Source organism: Salvia hispanica, chromosome 3 (genome assembly GCF_023119035.1).
Source record: "Salvia hispanica cultivar TCC Black 2014 chromosome 3, UniMelb_Shisp_WGS_1.0, whole genome shotgun sequence".
NCBI lineage: Eukaryota > Viridiplantae > Streptophyta > Magnoliopsida > Lamiales > Lamiaceae > Salvia > Salvia hispanica.
Genome location: NC_062967.1, coordinates 51,749,347 through 51,767,194, shown reverse-complemented (window position 1 = coordinate 51,767,194; position 17,848 = coordinate 51,749,347). Strand labels below are relative to the sequence as shown.

At 34.3% G+C, this 17,848-nt stretch overlaps 3 protein-coding genes across 5 annotated transcripts; 1 reads left to right on the top strand and 2 right to left on the bottom strand.

Moving 5' to 3' along the window:
• Positions 1–1,574: 1,574 nt before the first annotated feature.
• Positions 1,575–2,579, bottom strand: LOC125212941 (bZIP transcription factor 11-like). Its single transcript, XM_048113252.1, has one exon. The coding sequence runs from the start codon at positions 2,229–2,231 to the stop codon at positions 1,764–1,766; it is 468 nt and encodes a 155-aa protein (XP_047969209.1). The 5' UTR covers positions 2,232–2,579; the 3' UTR covers positions 1,575–1,763.
• Positions 2,580–8,532: 5,953 nt separating this feature from the next.
• On the top strand, positions 8,533–11,331 carry LOC125213847 (putative 4-hydroxy-4-methyl-2-oxoglutarate aldolase 3). Of its 3 annotated transcripts, XM_048114601.1 has the most exons (3): positions 8,575–8,684; positions 10,526–10,604; positions 10,683–11,331. In XM_048114601.1, exon 3 carries the CDS (start codon positions 10,703–10,705, stop codon positions 11,201–11,203), a length of 501 nt encoding a protein of 166 aa, XP_047970558.1. In that variant the 5' UTR covers positions 8,575–8,684; positions 10,526–10,604; positions 10,683–10,702; the 3' UTR covers positions 11,204–11,331. The 3 variants fall into 3 exon arrangements, with proteins under 3 accessions (XP_047970557.1, XP_047970558.1, XP_047970556.1); XM_048114600.1 differs by lacking the exon at positions 10,526–10,604 and having other exon boundaries at positions 8,533–8,684; XM_048114599.1 differs by lacking the exons at positions 8,575–8,684; positions 10,526–10,604 and adding an exon at positions 9,951–10,105.
• Positions 11,332–11,402: 71 nt separating this feature from the next.
• Positions 11,403–14,005, bottom strand: LOC125213845 (thioredoxin domain-containing protein PLP3A). Its single transcript, XM_048114597.1, has 9 exons — positions 13,872–14,005; positions 13,675–13,782; positions 12,975–13,049; positions 12,844–12,891; positions 12,589–12,731; positions 12,269–12,341; positions 12,125–12,186; positions 11,720–11,817; positions 11,403–11,642 (listed from the first exon to the last, which is right to left on the bottom strand). Exons 2-9 carry the CDS (start codon positions 13,756–13,758, stop codon positions 11,539–11,541), a joined length of 687 nt encoding a protein of 228 aa, XP_047970554.1. The 5' UTR covers positions 13,759–13,782; positions 13,872–14,005; the 3' UTR covers positions 11,403–11,538.
• Between the last annotated feature and the right edge of the window lie 3,843 nt (positions 14,006–17,848).

Below are 17,848 nucleotides of genomic sequence, written 5' to 3'. Positions count from 1 at the left end.
ATTTATTTATTGATTTTGGGTGCACAAGCTAGTATGAAATGCATTATAAAGAATATGGTTATGGATCTACCGTCCAAACACATTGCTTGCAATTAACACACTTAAAACTAAAACTAATTATTTATTAGCTGTTAATTTAGTGCAAGAATATAACCAGAATATGCAGTTCATGTGTTCAACTACGTTTAATATATATTTTTTTTAAATATGTGATCAAACGCCAAAGAAGGGTTTCATTTTACAATTAATTAAACTTTTGCAAAAAAAATGGGTCGAGGATAAAATTAAAATAAATGGGAAGTTCCGTTATTTAAATTGCTAAAATTCAAAAGGGTGATTTTTAAAGATCAATTTCATTATCTTCAAAATATATAGAAAAAAATAGGAAATTAATCAAATAAACTAATGTTATATGTTCCCATGATTCCTATGGGTGTCATGCACATAGTTTTCTTGAGAATGGTATTAAAATATATTGTACACGACATTAACCTGCCACAGATTCATTTCCTTTAGGACTGGGCATTTGTTTAAGAATGACAATCCATTTTCCATAATTTTAAATGAATCATAATGCAAACATTTCTTGTTAAAAAGTAGTGTATTTAGTTAGGTTTGTCCAAATAATATTGATGTATAGTAGTATAGTTTAGCAATGCAACATTAAGTTAAAGTCTTATCTTGTACAACACAAAATTATCATGTCTATATTTAGACAAATTCCTTGATATATAATGCACTTATTATTTATTGAAAAAGACGAAAAGATTCGGCCAAGAGCCATAATCAACGAGTATATATATTGCATTATTGCATGATTGAATTTTTGGGTTTTGTTAGTTTTATAAATAAAATTGTCAATTCATGCAAGCCAATAATTGAAAAAGATGATGTCACGCTCAATTTTAGAAGGTTCAAAAGCCATGCTGCCCCTAGATGAGTACTATTAAAAATATGGTGTTTTAAGAGATTAGTCCAACAAATGTTAGGTCACTTTCTTAAACAAATGTGCAATTACTATTGGTTGAGATTGCATATGTATGGATAACAGAAAGAACACATTGTGATTTCTCAATAGGAATACGATATTACTAGAGAACTATTGGAGTGGACAAAGAGCCTAGCCCTGTCTTGTTCGGATTGGTTATATTTCAAAGTTATAGCTAGTGTTAAAATGTACTCAGTTTAATTACTTTATTTTAAAAGCTCAAACTTCCCAAATTGTTCAAACTTTTGTATAATTATCTTTTAAAAAATTCAAACCTTCTAGATTGTTTTCAATTTTGCTTGTGATTGCGTAAATCGGAACAATATCATTGATTTCAGTAATAAAAACATTTATGAGAGGTTTTATGTAATACATCAAATATAACACATAGGATAGTGATAAAATGCAGAACTTTATATATTGTACAAACTCCTCAACACAATAAAAATTTCAAGATTTTAATGTAACACAGTGACAACATAGCGTCAACCGTTGACATTTTTTGTTATCTGTTGATATTTTTTATCGATTCAGATCATAGTTTAAAGTTTGTATGTTTGCATTTGGTTATATCACTATACCGACATAACTGGAACAACAAACTTGTGATGAAAATGAACATAATATACATGATTTTACAATTAATAATGCTTGAAATGATTAATGAAGTTCTAACTCGATTACATCACTCATTAATCCATCCAACTATTAACCATACATTATTAATCAAAACATGACAAATTAAATGAAATCCCATGGCTCAATCATCATCATCTTAGTACAAAAAAGCATCAGCAGAAGCCATGATTGGGTGATTAACATGGATCAAACTCCATGGATTCAACAAATCATCAAAATCTCCTCCATCTTCTTCAACAAATCCAGCACCAGCCGGCAACAATCCCTGGCTTGAGCTCAAGCAGCCGGTGATCTCATTCAAGGCATGGAGCCTGTGATTCAGCTCCGACATCTGAGCCCGAAGAATCGAATTCTCGGACTCCATATTCAAGTAGAGATGCGTCACCACATTGATGTTTGATAGCATGTGATTGTTCTCAGCCCTTAGATGGTTCGCCTGAGCCGTCAGATCATCTAGAAGCTTCTGCTTCCTCATCCGCGATCGCCTCGCGGATTCTCGATTCGACAGCATTCTCTTCCGTTTCCTCATCTCCGACTGCAGATTGTTGTTGTTTTGATGATCGGAGTTTGAGCCTGAGGAGGTTCCGCTGATTGGGGAAGCCATGGTTGGATTGAATTTTGTTTTGAGTGAAATTAGGGTTTGTATGTGAGAATTGGGGATTTAGGGTTTGTGTTCATGAAAAAACGTAGAACCAGTAGAGGAAGACGACGGAGAAGGATTGGACGAGGTGAGAACGACGTCGTAGAAAGGAGTTGATGGTGAATCCGGAAAGGAGGATCTCACTCACTAAAGGTGACATGATGATTCCAATTCTATCATCCAACGCTTCCACATGAAAATATTATTCTCGATTAACTTTGGATTTAATTCAGTTTCAGGGTGAGAGAGAGAGAGAGAGAGGGAAAGGAGGAGAATTTGGGTTTTAATTAGAGGAGAGGGAGAGAGGCTTATGGTGGTGGTGAAGGGGGAGATTTATACAAAGAGAAGAGTGAGTGAAGATATTAAAGAAATGATTTATGGTGGCAATCATTATGATTAAATTATTTGAATGTCGGTTCATTGATTGTATTTTAAAAGAAGATTGAAAGAATAAAGTAGCGTGGGCAAGGCATCTTATATTCTTGAAATGGCTGTCACGTAATGTTTGATAAGGTAAATGTAACATGCAACGTTTCAATTTTCAACCACATGAGGTTAAAACTTATAGTAACCCATATTTACCAGCTTCGTTAGTTGGGATAGGTAGAGAAAATAAGTTAGATTGAATATTTTAATGAGACGCGAGATCTCTAAAAAATGAATATTTTGAGTGATACAAACTGAGAAGGAAAGATGGACATAATTGAGTGGGACGAGGGAGTATATGATATATGTTAGGGAGATTCAATATACAGAATAAAAAAACCGATAATTTATCTAAAAGTCGTGATAAATCACTTTCAGATCAAATCAATTTCGGTGGTTCAACCAAACTATTTGATCGGATAAAATTCAGATAATACATAAATATCATATGTATATTTGAGAGAGTAAATCGAACCAAAGAACTGATCAGTTCTTAATAAAGATGAAGAGTTGCAACTGTTAATTTCGAAAAGTTGCATCTGTTAAATTCTTAACCGAATTTAACTGATTTTCAAAGTTTTCGAAATTGCAAATTAATCCTTTGATTTTAAGAAATTACATTTTCGGATAAATTTCTTATAAAGTAATTTCGTTGGAAAGCAGCTCGACCCCAGCCAGGGGCTCTGCCCCTTGGACCCCGCCAGGGGTTGCCGCCCCTTGGACCCCGCTACCCGGGGGCGCTGCCCCTGGACCCCCGTTCATCTGTTAAGGGGCTTCGCCCCTAACATCATAATGAATTCAAATAAGTGTGCACTCCGCACTTCCAAACTTAAATGATGTATCATTATAATAATACTGATCAATTAAGTTAATCCAATTACACTAAAATATCCAACAATATACTCCCTTCGTTCCATAGTAATAGAGGCAAAACTTTTCGTCACGGAGATTAAGAAAAGTTGTGTTAGGTGAGTTAAGTAAAGAGAGAATAAAGTGGAAAATGAAAAAAGGTAGAGAGATGTAGAGAGAAAAAAGTAAGAGAGAGTAAAGTAGGTGTGAAAAAATGTGTTGACTTTTACTAAAATGGGAAATGACTCTATTACTATGGAATGGACGGAAATGGAAAAATGCCTCTGTTACTATGGAACAGAGGGAGTATTAGATTTTGACAATGATTAAAGTAGATATATAGGTATAAAAATAATAGGACCGGAGGGAGGTGTTATATTGTTATCTCAATACTTAATTGCTAATTACAACTAAATAATAGCCATTAGATATTCAAATTAATGGCCCAAATCATTAGCTCCGGAATATCAATACGATCAACAAAAAATGTCAATAAGGGTATTAAGGTCAATTTACAACAAATTAGTTGTAACTAACTTTTGAAAAATATCCCATAACTTTAAAACGTATATAGCTTTCTTGATTTAAATTATTTTTTCGCACAACATATATCAAATTAAAGATAATTTCATAAGGATTCTAACGAGATCCCGCTTGCATATGTTCCGACGTAAAAATTTGAAAAAAAAATCAAAATTTTTTAATTTTTTCGTACAGCACAAATGTCAACATAGTATATAAAATATGTCAATATAAGCAATGTGTTAACATTCTCAAAGCATTGCGTTGACATTCTCAAAACATTGTGTTGATATTTTCATCAAAAATCCTAATTTGATAGTTTTTTTTTTTTTTTATCTTTTTCGATTTAATTAATAGAAACGAAAATTACACGTGGCAAATTGTAGACCACAAGTTTTTTAAAATCCTATGATCTTAAATTAGTTGTAGTTAACAATTAAATGATGAGTTAATTAACGCTATATTGACATTTTCATCTAAAACTCTAATTTGGTAGTTTTTTTTATCTTTTTTGATTTAATTAATAGAAACGAAAATTACACGTGGCAAATTGTAAACCATATATTTTTCTAAAATCATATGATCTTAGTTGTAGTTAGCAATTAAATGATGAGTTAACAATTGATCACTTCCTATGACGGGATATGTAAAAGAAATAGAAATGAATGTGAAACGAGGAAAGGAGAAACTGAATAAACAAAAGTGTTCGAGACAACCCACTTACTTCTCAATACAAATAAGGTGATCAACAAATAAAAATCCAATACTAAACGTGTATTGCAACACAAATGACACATCAATCATACTAATATATATATCTACCACAACACTATGCCGTTTCTAGATTTTAGATCAATAAAAGTGGCTTCGAAACGCTTTCACTTCCTCCTCTTTCGAAATCTTTTCACTTCTCCCATTAATCACAGAAACAAAATTAACTTTTTCATTTTCCCAACTTTATTATATACCTTAATCTCAAATATATGGAAATGTGTATTATGTTTATTTTTTAAACTTTTCCACTTCCACTCCTCTCAATTATCACAATAACAAAAAAAATAACCTTTTTAAAATATTCATAAAAACTTTCACAATATGGCGGATATGATAGGAGAAGAGTAAATCAATGAAAGTATCAAATAATACGCCATTAATTATGAATTATCTATTGGAGAAAAGAGGGTAGATTGAATCGAGAAAAGCAGCGTATCTTTTGAAGATGGAGAAATCGGTTTTCTCCAAAAGATAGAAACAGTAAAAAATGATAAAAGATACTATATTTTATATAATTCTTTCTTAATAACAATAAAACAGATTATTTTTGTCGTAATGTTGTTATGTTTTACATTTAATGAATATTTATTACATATTTAAATATATAAGTAACTTAACACGGTCTAAGTCTTTGTTTTAGTAGAACGGTTGTGGGCGTCGTCCACTTAAAGGTAACACGGTCAATTCTGAACAAAGAAAAAGAAGAATTTCACAACCTAGATAGACTTAGACTACCTATCATGAATGGTTGCAATGTCAGTCCGCATATTTGTAAGCCTTACTGAAATAAGATGACATTGGTGTGGTATAGCACTGAATTGGATCTAACAGGGAGACATATCTTTATGCTATCTACTGAAAGACGAGGTCTTGATAATTATTGTTTCTTAATCAATGTACGTTAGCATTGAGCATACGATATTGATTATGCACTATTTTGACTTACCAAATGGTGCGGGTTTTTCGCAACCCAATAAACCTGGTACATTGGGTAGTGGTGATTTATATCTAGTTGTGCTAAGATTGCTATTATATTGAATCGTGCGCGAGGCGAGTCTCGTTTGATAACATCCTCAAGAGAAGCTCGAAATAAGGTTTTATTATTCGGAACCTAACTACTTGGAGTTTGATTACTCTATGAATAATAAATAAGAATTTCTTGTTGAGTCCACTCTTGAATTAATAAGAGATTAATTAAGTAAGTCTATAGTAGACACTACTTAATTAATGGATGTTTCTATCTTAAGCGCGGAAAATAAATGACAAGCAATGGAAACCCGGATTACTTATAATTTCGGATTTGGATGAGGAGTGCAATATTACTTCTGTAGTGGCTGCTCGTAATATTCCAATTAAAAGCTTATATTAAATTGGAGTTCACTTTAATAGTAAAAAGCTAATTGGAGGAGCCCATATCCAAAACCTTCCATAGATCTAGAGGTGTCATGATTTTTCCTCTTCCTCTCCTCCGTGAGATAGGTTTTCCGTCTTCTTTATTTAAGTCCTAGTATACTGGTGAGATCAGCCCACCCTGATATCAGTTTACAGTCCGGGAACCAGACAGAAGATCTGTGGTTTAGTACCGAAGATCTTCACGTGGAGAAAGCGCTAGCTATCTTCGGTTCTTTGGAGAATCATCAAGGTATAATAGCTAAACCGTAGAAAAGCATGTTTTAGGTTTTGATTAATTTAAAGTATGATTTATTTGAGTTATGAGCATGATACATGTGATAATTGTGCGAATAGAATTTGTCTAAATAATCGTCTAAATAGATCTTGATTATCTGATTTATTTGTTGTACATTAATCTCCGTACGCTTTTGTTGCCAGTCCCTTCAATGTGTTGAATGTTTATATGTTGATATATGAGTTTACTGAGGTTTGTTTGTTAATTTGACTCATGTGTAAGTTAATAAAATTAGATAGAATCTATAGATGTTAGAGTTTATGTTGTGTTGGGGTTGCGCAGCGGAAATACACAATTGTCAAACAGATCCCTAAGCTAATTTACTTAGGTGATTACGCAACAAATTCCATTTTCATGCTATATAAATCTACGATAAACACATCAAATACACATAAAATTACGTAAATTATGTGTTTCGTGATTGTTACCTTGCAATCCTCCAAAGGACTTGTCCAAATCAAGATGGAATAAACTTCATCTAATCTCTTTAAAATATTAGATTAATTCTTTCATTTCATCATAGTTGAGTAACTTTTCTATTTTTGGAAAGTTTCATCATGATCGACTCATTTCTATATACAATGGAGTAATAATTAACTCACTTTCTATTTCCTACTTTAATATCTCTCTTACTTTATTCTCTCTATTTTTTTTTCTATTTCTTACTTATTCTCTATTCATTTAGCACAGTAAACATTTTTTTATTAATCTCCATGCCGAAAAAAAAACGCTTGAACGGAACGGGTGGGGTACCTTATTGCACTCTACTTTACTACACTCAATAACTTTATATAAATCACATGTCACTCAAGAATATGATCATGCTGAGTGGGGCGAGGGAGTACTATTAATATTATAATCCAATTTAGTATCTAATAATGTTAATATTGTAATCCAATTTAACACTCTCTCTGTCCCATTAGAAATGAAATATTTTCCTTTTTAGTTTATCTCATTAAAAATGAAATGTTTCTTAAAATAGAAACATCTCTATCTCTATTTTTTCATCTCTCTTACTTTACTCTCTCTTCATTCACTCACAAAATAACACTACATAAAAATCCGTACAGATTCTCATATGTTGCATATTTCACGGGACGGAGGGAGTAGTATCTAGTAATATAGTGATGCAAATGAAAAAAAATGGATAGATTGTTATAATATGAAAAAGAAATAGCAAAGGAAATGGGTAAATAGATGCAAATGCAATGCACATTTTTTATTTCTCACTCAACCTCACTATATATACAACTTAAAGAAAAATTGTATTTTCTGCATTCCACAAAATTGGCATCAAGCCGTCAATCATCGGAGCAGACTAAACATGAGAACTTAGTCTAAAAAACTAGTCTATTAAGAGAGAGAGTTTATTTAGTCTATATACCTCACACCAGTTGTTCTCACAACTGATGTAGGATTTGAGTCTGTAACACCATCTCTCTATCGTTGCATTCCAAATTTATAGTAATTTATTTTTCTCGTTTCTTCGGCTTCATTTGCAGAAACTGCCGACGACGGCGTTGGGGTGTCTGCTTTCTCTTTCCATTTCTAGTTCTCGACTACGCAGGCGGAGAAACTCATCAAATCACTCAGTATGTTCGCCGATTGTCGAGAGGTTGGTGGAGGTTTATTCCTCTAAAATGTTAAGCTATTGAAAAAATTAGAAAGACATGATTTGTTAGGTACTCCCTACATCCCCTATCTCCCATATTAATTGCCACCAATTTCGTTTGTTGTCAGTTTCTAATTAACTGACATCCTTATTTTTTTTAGTAATGGATCCCACGTTCCATAATTTATTTTTATTAACATTTTATTGTAAAATTAATATCGGCATTTCACTCACTTTTTCCATCTATGTTTTACTACATTTTTTAAAACTCGTATTATTTCGAATCATGCCAATTAATCAAGGACGGAAGGAGTAATATTTTTGTATTATCCTTTAAATGGCTAAAATATTAAAGCCTTGTAAATTGGGGCCCAATCCATAACCAACTTGTTGACATGAAAGGGAGGATAAGATTTGTCGGATCATACGCCATGGCACATCCAACGAAAAGATGAAACCATTTTCAGTATCATTTAACTTGTGGTTTCAGAGTTTAATTGGGAAGGCTTCATCGGTGGATGCTGTTCATCTCATTTCTTCTTCACAGGTAAAACTTCTTTTATTCAACTTTAGTTTTGTCGGCTTAGTTACAACAGGTTTTGTCGTAATTGAGCTCGAATTTGACGTCAGGATTTTACATATTCTAGTGTTAATTTGGCAGTGCTGTGGCTTTTAATCTTGTGTTTTAAAGCATATTTTGCGATTCATGTAGTAGTAATTTATATTGGTTTAAAGGTAAGAGGTGTGCGAAGAATTGAGCCAGAAATTAACCATTCTTGTAATTGGAGGGAATTTGCTCTTACTAAACTACCATAGGACTAGTTGATTGCTCGGTTTCTAATTAAGATTGATTGTCATTTAATCATAATTTTTGGTTGAATTCTGGTAATTAATCATAATATTTTTGCACATTTCTCAATTGTCCAATATGATTGAAATTTTGTTGAAATGTCATTTAAATAATAAGTTTTCCTTAACTTCTTGATAAATTTAGCGTTGTTTTATATTATGATATTTGATTTTAGATGATTATTACGTGATTAGTGAAAATATAATGGCGGATAACACAAAAATCACAACAAATTTCATCAAAATTTCAATTGTATGTGATAATTAAGAAATATACAAAAATTATGATTTAATTAGCTATTTTTATAAGTGAAGAGTTTGATCTAAAAGCAAGGGCGTAGCCAGAATTTTGCTTAACAAGGAGCAATAGTATATAGGAAGATTTTATGTATTTAGGAGAGGTATTTAGTGTAGTTAATATTATATGTAGTTGAAAATATATTTATAGATATATAATGATGAAAGAAGGATGAGGAGAGGCAAATGTCTCATCTGACTATGTACAGGTTCCACCCCTAATCAGAAGCTAATCAAAAATTACGATTTAAATGATAAATGTTTCCTAGTTAAGAATTAGAACACTCTAGCTATGGTCATACACCAAAAAATAATTTTACGGCATAAAAATTGTCGAAACCAAAATATTCGACGGTTATTTTTTGGAAACATTAATGAAATAAATTAAAATAAGTGCATAAAATTATTATTATATTATTAAATTATTCATAAATAAATTTTAGAAATATTAAAAGCTAAGATATGAGTTTTAGAAAGAATTATTACGTGTTTAGGAAAAATCGTCGATTATATTACGTTTTGATTCTAATTTATTTGTTATTAATATAAATCATAATATGATATGAAAATAAATTAGTAAAAAAAATTTAATTTAATTTAGAAAAAATATAAAATAACTTAGTTGATAAATCATAAATATGACAACTTCTAGAATCTCTCCACCGCACTATAAAACTTGTCCAAGATTTCTTCCTCAATTTTTTTTTTTAACTAAATTCGTGACCTCCATAGTTGAAGACAACCGATGTGTTCTTAAGCTCTTCCTCCCTCTCGATTTGACATCGTATCGTCGTTCTAATCGCGTGAATTCTTATAGATTAAGTAAGCTCTACTTATCCACACTATATTTATAGCTTGAATAATTGATATATATATATTGTGTAAATTGTAATAATATCTGATAACTTGGTCCTCTTTGGGTTGGAATGATAGAATTTTTTAAATTTGGATACATTAGCATTTAGGCGATTGTAGGCTTCGTTTATGGTTTGATGTTTGAATTAGAAGTTGGGTCACATGTTTATTGATATGGATGAATATTAAACGTGGGGTGGCTGAATTGGTGAATTTTGAGGTGAAATAGTTGTTTTAGCTTAAATTGGTTGTTAATTTACATTATTCGACGTGTTTTCGAACGCTAAATTGAATCGAGATCGAAATGAATTGAGAGTTACCTTTATGAACGAAATTCTGACCTTATAGGATCTTATATATATGGATTTTTGTTGGTTAATTTGGTAGTGAATATGGAATTTACATCGAAAATTAGGCATTGTTAGAGTTGCATCGGACGTCGAAGCCCTAGAACTGAAACTATTGAGTAAGAGGTGTTAACATTCTTGTCACTTTTGACATCTTGTTTAAAACTTGATTATATGGTTGCAATGGTTTTGACTAGTTTGAGGAGAGGAAGGACATATGGGTTCTTTAGCAACTGCGGAGGTTTGTGACACGAATGCATCACTGGTGGCAGTTGGTGACATCCGAGTGCTTCCACCTATTTTCAAGACGTATGGACAGTCGCGTGCATTCTCTGGACCGATTGTGACTCTCAAAGTGTTTGAAGACAATGTATTGGTGAGGGAGCTTCTTGAGACAAAGGGGGAAGGCAGAATTCTGGTGATAGACGGGGGAGGGAGCATGAGGTGTGCGTTGGTAGGAGGAAATCTGGGGCAGTTGGCTCAGAATATGGGTTGGAAAGGGATTGTTGTAAATGGGTGCATACGAGATGTGGATGAGATCAATGGGTGTGATGTCGGGGTCAGGGCATTGGCATCACATCCCCAGAAGTCATACAAAAGGGGCATCGGCGAGAAGCATGTACCGATTAATATTGCAGGGACGCTCATTCACGATGGGGAGTGGCTCTATGCAGATTCTGATGGAATCCTCATTTCCAAAGGAGAACTTTCTCTCTAGTTATTTTCTGCACCAATAATAGTAATAATAATCACAAAAGCACACAGTTACTATCATTATGCATTGTTTTTGCCTGTTGGTGTTGTATGTTATCATAGTAGTTTATTAAGACTCTGTTCCATTGCAAATTTACGAGTCTATATCTATCATTACTCGAGTATTGCATATAATAGTATCCCAGCTCACAAACGAAACGCGGTAGCAGCAAAACAAAATAACACATACAGCAAGAGTTACAGCCATCGACGAGTCCAGTAAAATTTTACAGTAACTACAAAAAAAAAGCAGAAAATAACTGCAGTTCAAGTTCTTGGGGCAAGCTGCTCTGTGAGTTCTTAGTCAGAGTCCGAATCTGTATGTACTGATGTTCTAACTGACGTACGTTTTCCTTCAAGATAATCATCATCCTCTTCATCTCGTTTCTTCTCCTCGATAATTCCTGAAAATATAGGTTTAGAATCTGCAACAAAGTAAATAAATGCAGCTATAACGCAGGATTCTGGAGAACAATGTTACCTTTCTTCAAGAAGAAAAGTTCAAGCTTCCTTGTAGGGAAATCATCTTTGCCCCCTAAGTCTTGAAACCCCACCAGCCTATCGGATGCTACTCCTTGTCTGTGTGCATGTTTGTATGATCAGATATGATGCTAAGCAATGCTATTTTGCACAGCAAGTCATAGCAAGGATATAGGAAGCATGAAATCTTACTCGACAATGAAAACTAGGATGCCACAGAAGTAATTTGGTGATAAATATTATAAGATTCAAACATATATCTGAGTAGTTCTTTCCAACTTCATTAAAATGTAATTCATAGCCATTCATGTCAATTATAAATGAATGGAATAATCCAACTTTCCCACTTGCTAATGGAAAAATTAATAATTTGGAAGTTTAGGAAGAGTATGGAAACAAGGATTACCTGAATAGTATGACACATGGCAATGTCTTGATTCCAAGCTTGGTAACAAAGAAAGGAGCATTCTACCAAAAAGAAAATAGCACATATGAATTTCAGCTTCTTTGGTGTACAATACATACATGCAGCACGACCTTCTATACTAACCTCAGCATCCAATTTGAGGAATTTAGTAGTAAAATGTCTAGGAGCAAGGGACTTCAAGTGCTTATCCATAATCCTAGAGAATGCAACAACAAAAGATATTATAACAAATGCATGTTTTTAAAGGATCCTCAGAATAAAATTTCAAATAATTGCAATATAAACTAGGGTGACAGAGTCACCATAAATCCTTCTTTTAGCTGTTCAATACTTAACTACTTAACAAATTAATATGATAACATCACATGCCTAATTGAAAATATCAACTCAATATATCCGACTTTTTACAGATGCTGCAAATAGGAGACATTATGCATCATTACTTGCATCGATAGAACTCTCTGTGGTAGAAATGACAAATCACTTTTTCGGTGCCAGTAACTTCACCCAAAAAATCTCCTTCTGTTATCTCCCTGTACTCCCCATGACCTTGCATTGTCAATTTTTGCCGCTTCTCTGCTTCTTTCTGTAAGGAAAGTTAGTAAATATAGAACAAAAGAGGCAAGCTCTGCCTCATGTGAAAACCTAGACAGATGATCTCAAAGGCAAGAAGAAAAATAAACCAGCTAGATAGATACCTTAAGAGCCGCTATCCTGTCAGCGTGCAATTTCTCCAGCTCAGGGTCCTATGAGTAGCATAAACATAGCAAAAAGATGAGATATACAGAGAAAAACAAAGCAACATAATGTAAATGCAAAACTTACTTACATCCATAAGCTCATCCAAATCCACTTCGTCATGAACAGAGCTTGATGCATTAGCTTTCCCTTGAGCCAGCAAATCCTGTGGAAGAAGTTACAGCAATTGAGATCCACAATCTTTCCTTCCTTTAAGAAATGTTATTCGCATACATTACTTAAACCAATCTCCTTCCAGCTCACAGTTAAATTTTATATTTCAGAAACCTTGAAATGAACCGAACCCTCATTTAGCAAAATCCATGCTTTTGCTTAATCAAAACCACACAAATGAACATTCAACTGTACTATCTACCAAACTGCAGCATCTAATTTGAAATTCAGCATTCGAACTTTATTTCAATTCTGCCTCTTTTCCATAAAACAAATAAAACTTCCCCTTTACTACATCAATCAAATCATCAATATTTACTCTTGTTAATATAAACTCCGTATGCTCAAGCAGAGAGATATTAATCTAGTAGAATAATGTCCAAAAATCTTCTTCATTCATTCTTCATACCTCATCAGAAACTAAAGCTAAACATTACCAGAAAAAAAGGTAGAATTATGTAAATATACCCAATTAAATCAGTTCGCATAAGCTATTCCTGCAATTCATCAATTCTACTAGATCTGCTGCACACAGAATTAACGAAGCAGAAATACAGAGCATGAAATTCATCAAAGTAAATTAACCTTAAAAAAAAAAACTAAAAAAGATTTGGAACCTTTTGGTAATCGCGAGCTGCAGCAGCCATGACATTGCCGAAAGCCAAATTAGAAAGAGTCGATTTCACTGAATCCGGATCCATTTCTATCTCTCTCTGATTGCAGGGCTGAAATCGAAATATATTACCACTGTTACACCATAATCAACCAAAAAAAAACTAACGAATTTGTCAACTAGGGAAGAGAATTAACTTACCAATAAGATCTGGATTCACAAATCTACAAGCTCAAAGACAAAGATTAACTCGACAATCTACAACAAAATTTATAGCGAAATTCAATTTCACTAGGTCTTGAGTGATTGATTTTTTTAATTTGATAAAAAAAAAAATCTATATTTTCTATTTAAAAAATGCGTAAAACTTGGGCTGAGATTTAATCTATTTTGGACTTGTTGAAATTTCTGGACCTTTTGCTTTTCATCATATTGGGCTGAGAATTTGTATATTTTTCGGATGTCTATTTTTTAAATAGGGGTTCGTATTTTTATTTGTTATGGTCTTATATATATGCAGAATCATGGAGTACTTTATACTGAGATTTACGTTTAACGTATCTCATAATTTTGTGAGATTGTGCTTATTTCACTTTGTGCCGATGAAACTTATAAATTCTTCTTTTTTTCTCATATACTTATAGATTTAATTTGGGGAGCCTAAGAAGTGATAAATAAATTACTAGTAATTTTAATTTACGTGATGACACATGCTATATGCACACTAGCACACTACTAGACGCTTTCCATTCGTCTATGCGATGCCATTAAGAAGAAATATTAGTACCTTTTTTGTTTATTATTCACATTTTCCTTCATTCATTCACATCTGAGAAAAATAAAAAAGTACTAATGCTTTTATAAGTTTTGGGATTTTGTAGCTGTGTGCCTAAAATGTTTGGTGAAAAAACACGAGCAACTACTTAATGAGAGAATAATTTGTAGTATCCATATTTTTTTTTAGTAGATCTCATTATTAAATACTCCATTCGTTCCATAAAAATATATGTACTTTTCATTTTTCGTCTGTCCTACAAAAATATGTGCATTCTACTTTTGAAAGGTTTTATCAATTTAATAATGTAAATCTCACTATCCACTAAAGTCACTTTAACTACCATTCTCCTTCTCTCTCTTACATTACCAAATCATTCTCATATTCTTTCTTACTTTACTAATTTTTTCTTAATTCTCATGTCATGCTCATTGGCTCATTGCCCATATTTTTATAGGATGGATGGAGTAATTTATAAGTTTGGCAAACAATAATTAGAAGAAGAAAATGAAAGTACATAAATATGCGGTCAAAGGTTTTGCTCAAGACGCAAATGTGACGAAACATTTAATTAAGAGACATGTGGAGACATTTGGCACCCGTTCATCTCCTTGGAAACGTGGGGAAATATTTGACTTCCGTCCGTCCCCTAGGAGATGTGGGGGAGACATTTGGCACCTCTCTATCCCCTGGGAGATATGGAAAAACATTTGGCTCTCGTCCCTAGGAGATGTGGTAAGACATTTGATGTTAGGTTTGGAATACAAAAAAGTATGTTTCGTGCACGAATAGAATCATGCTTGTATATGTAAACTCTACAATCCTCTTTTAACCCGATTCAGTATTATTTGAGCGGTTTCGCACGAATTGAATCAGTATTATTATTACATTGTGTTTGTTTGTGCATTTATAAGATGTTTTACAAACATTTAAATGTATAAGAAGCAAACAAGTCCAAGTCTTTGTTTTAGTAGACCGGTTGTGGGCGTCGTTCACTTTGAGGTAATATGGTCAGTTCTGAACAGCAGAAGAACAATATTTCACAACCCAGATAGGCTTTGGCTCCTTATCGCGAAAGGTTGCAATGTCAGTCTGCATATTTCTAAGTCTTACTGAAATAAGATGTCATTGGTTTGGTATAGCACTGAACGGATCTAACGGGGAGATAAATCTTTATTGCTATATACTTGATACGCTCGGATTTTGCATGGTTTTAAGACCATTATTTGACCCGTTTTTTATGTCAAAGTCACTCTACATGTCCAATAATTGCATATTTTATACATTTTGGTATTTTGACGTGTTTTGTGAGAAATGTGCATATTTGAGCCGAAAAAGGGAGTCAAAACTCAAAGTCTGGAAATCTAGGAGTCCGGACGGCATACCGCCGCAAGTTGTATGGTGACCGCCGGCGCCGGCGGTCAGTGTTATGTAGCGGCCCGTCCGGCGACCGCCGGAGGTCATGCGGCGGTCCGCCACCGAAGGAACAAAGACTCGGGACTCGCAACGCGGCGACCGCCCATGCCAAGGTGCGGCGGCCCGCGGAGAAAAGGCGGCGAATCCGACTTGACCTAGATCTGCTCCAAGATTTACCATATTTTGAAGATCTTTTCCTTCTACAATGAGGATTGACTTTTCCCTATAAATAGGACCTCAAGCTTCATCAAATTAGAGCTTCTTTTTGCAAAATAATTCTCAGAGACCAAAAGCTAGAGTACGTCATTGTGCAAGGAGTTGAAAAAGGATTTCAAGAACATCAAAAACGACAAGGATTCAACCTACGGGTTTTATTTGCTTTAGTTTTATGTTCAAATTGTCTTCCCTTCAATCTATGTGTTTAGCTTATTCCATTATGTGTAACTAAACTCATAGGATTCTAGGGATGTGTTAGTAAACGACTTTGGTTATACAATTCCTTTTTTCTATATAATATCCGTTTTATTTTTACTTTGTTTCTTCTCTAAGTTAATCTTGATGCTTCATGATTGAGTGACACAAGGAAGGAGGATCCGATTCTACCAACCTCCATCATTGCGGTCTTTAAACCCGAAACTTCCGCCCCGATAGTGGAGGAAATCAACTACATGCAAGGAGGCGGTTCCAATAGAAATTTCAACAACAATTATCACCCTAACTAGGGGGCGGTAATTTCAACAATTATAATAGAAACCGTTCTCATCCTAATTTTTCTTATTCTAACAATAATTTCTTGCAACCCCCTACAGGATTTAATGTTAGCAAGGGGGGAGTAGTTGAGCCCATCAAAAAGGAAGAAAAGTATGACCAAGGGATCATGAAGATTTTGGAGGTGATTGCGCAAGATAGAAAGGTGAATGATACCAAGATCGGAGTTGTGGAAGCTAGGATAAACAACCTCGAGCAAGGGATAAACACGATCTCGACTACCATATCAAATAATAACACTCAAATGGAGCAAGTCCAAAAGAAGCTTGATGAGGACAAGGCAAAGGCAGCAGCACGAATGGATGATATCAACAAGAAGTGGGTGGCGAAGCAAAAATCTGGGGACTGCCCAGCCGCCTGCGGACTGCCGCCACCACAGCAGCGGGCCGCCACTGACCCACCGAATGTAATCTGCCAGACCACCGGCGGACCGCCACACACCCCGCGGCAGGCCGCCACTGAGACAACAGAATCATCCACCAAGCAGGGACTCGTGCGGCATAATGGGATTGTGCTCCCTTTTCAGCCAAAGAGGAAGTTTAAGCTCGAAGAGCAGTTCAAGCATTTCCTAAACAAGTTTTGTAAGGTCCATACTAACATTCCTCTAGTTGAATCGCTGCAGGAAATACCCAAATATGCAAAGTTATTAAGGGATGCGGTGATGAGAAAGAAAAAACCGACTAAAGTCGACCTTAAGCTACCACATCATTGCAGCGAGATCATCCAAAAGGAAAGGGCAGTGAAACAGAGAGACGCTGGGCAGTTCATCATAAGGTGTCAAATTGGAGAAAGGAAAGTTGACAAGGCCCTATGTGACTTAGGGTCATCCATCAATCTCATGCCACTGAAGTACTACGAGAAGCTAAACATTGGGCCACTCAAGACTTCAGACGTGACTCTTATAGGCTGGCTGATAACTCGTCCATCAAAACAGTAGGTATGATTGAGGATGTATTGGTGAAGGTTGACGATTTCATCTTTCCTGCCGATTTTATTGTACTTGATATGAAAATGGACAAGAATGTTCCTCTAATCTTAGGCAGAGATTTTCTAGCCACTTGCAAAACCTTGATTGATGTAGGTCGTGGGGAGATCACAATCAGAGTGACAATTATAGTCGCTCCACCTACAAGATTGAGAGCGAGATGCTTAAATTTGAGGAGGCAAAGCAGGCAGAGATGAAATGGCAGTGCATGGCAATCATGGTCATGGACTTGAC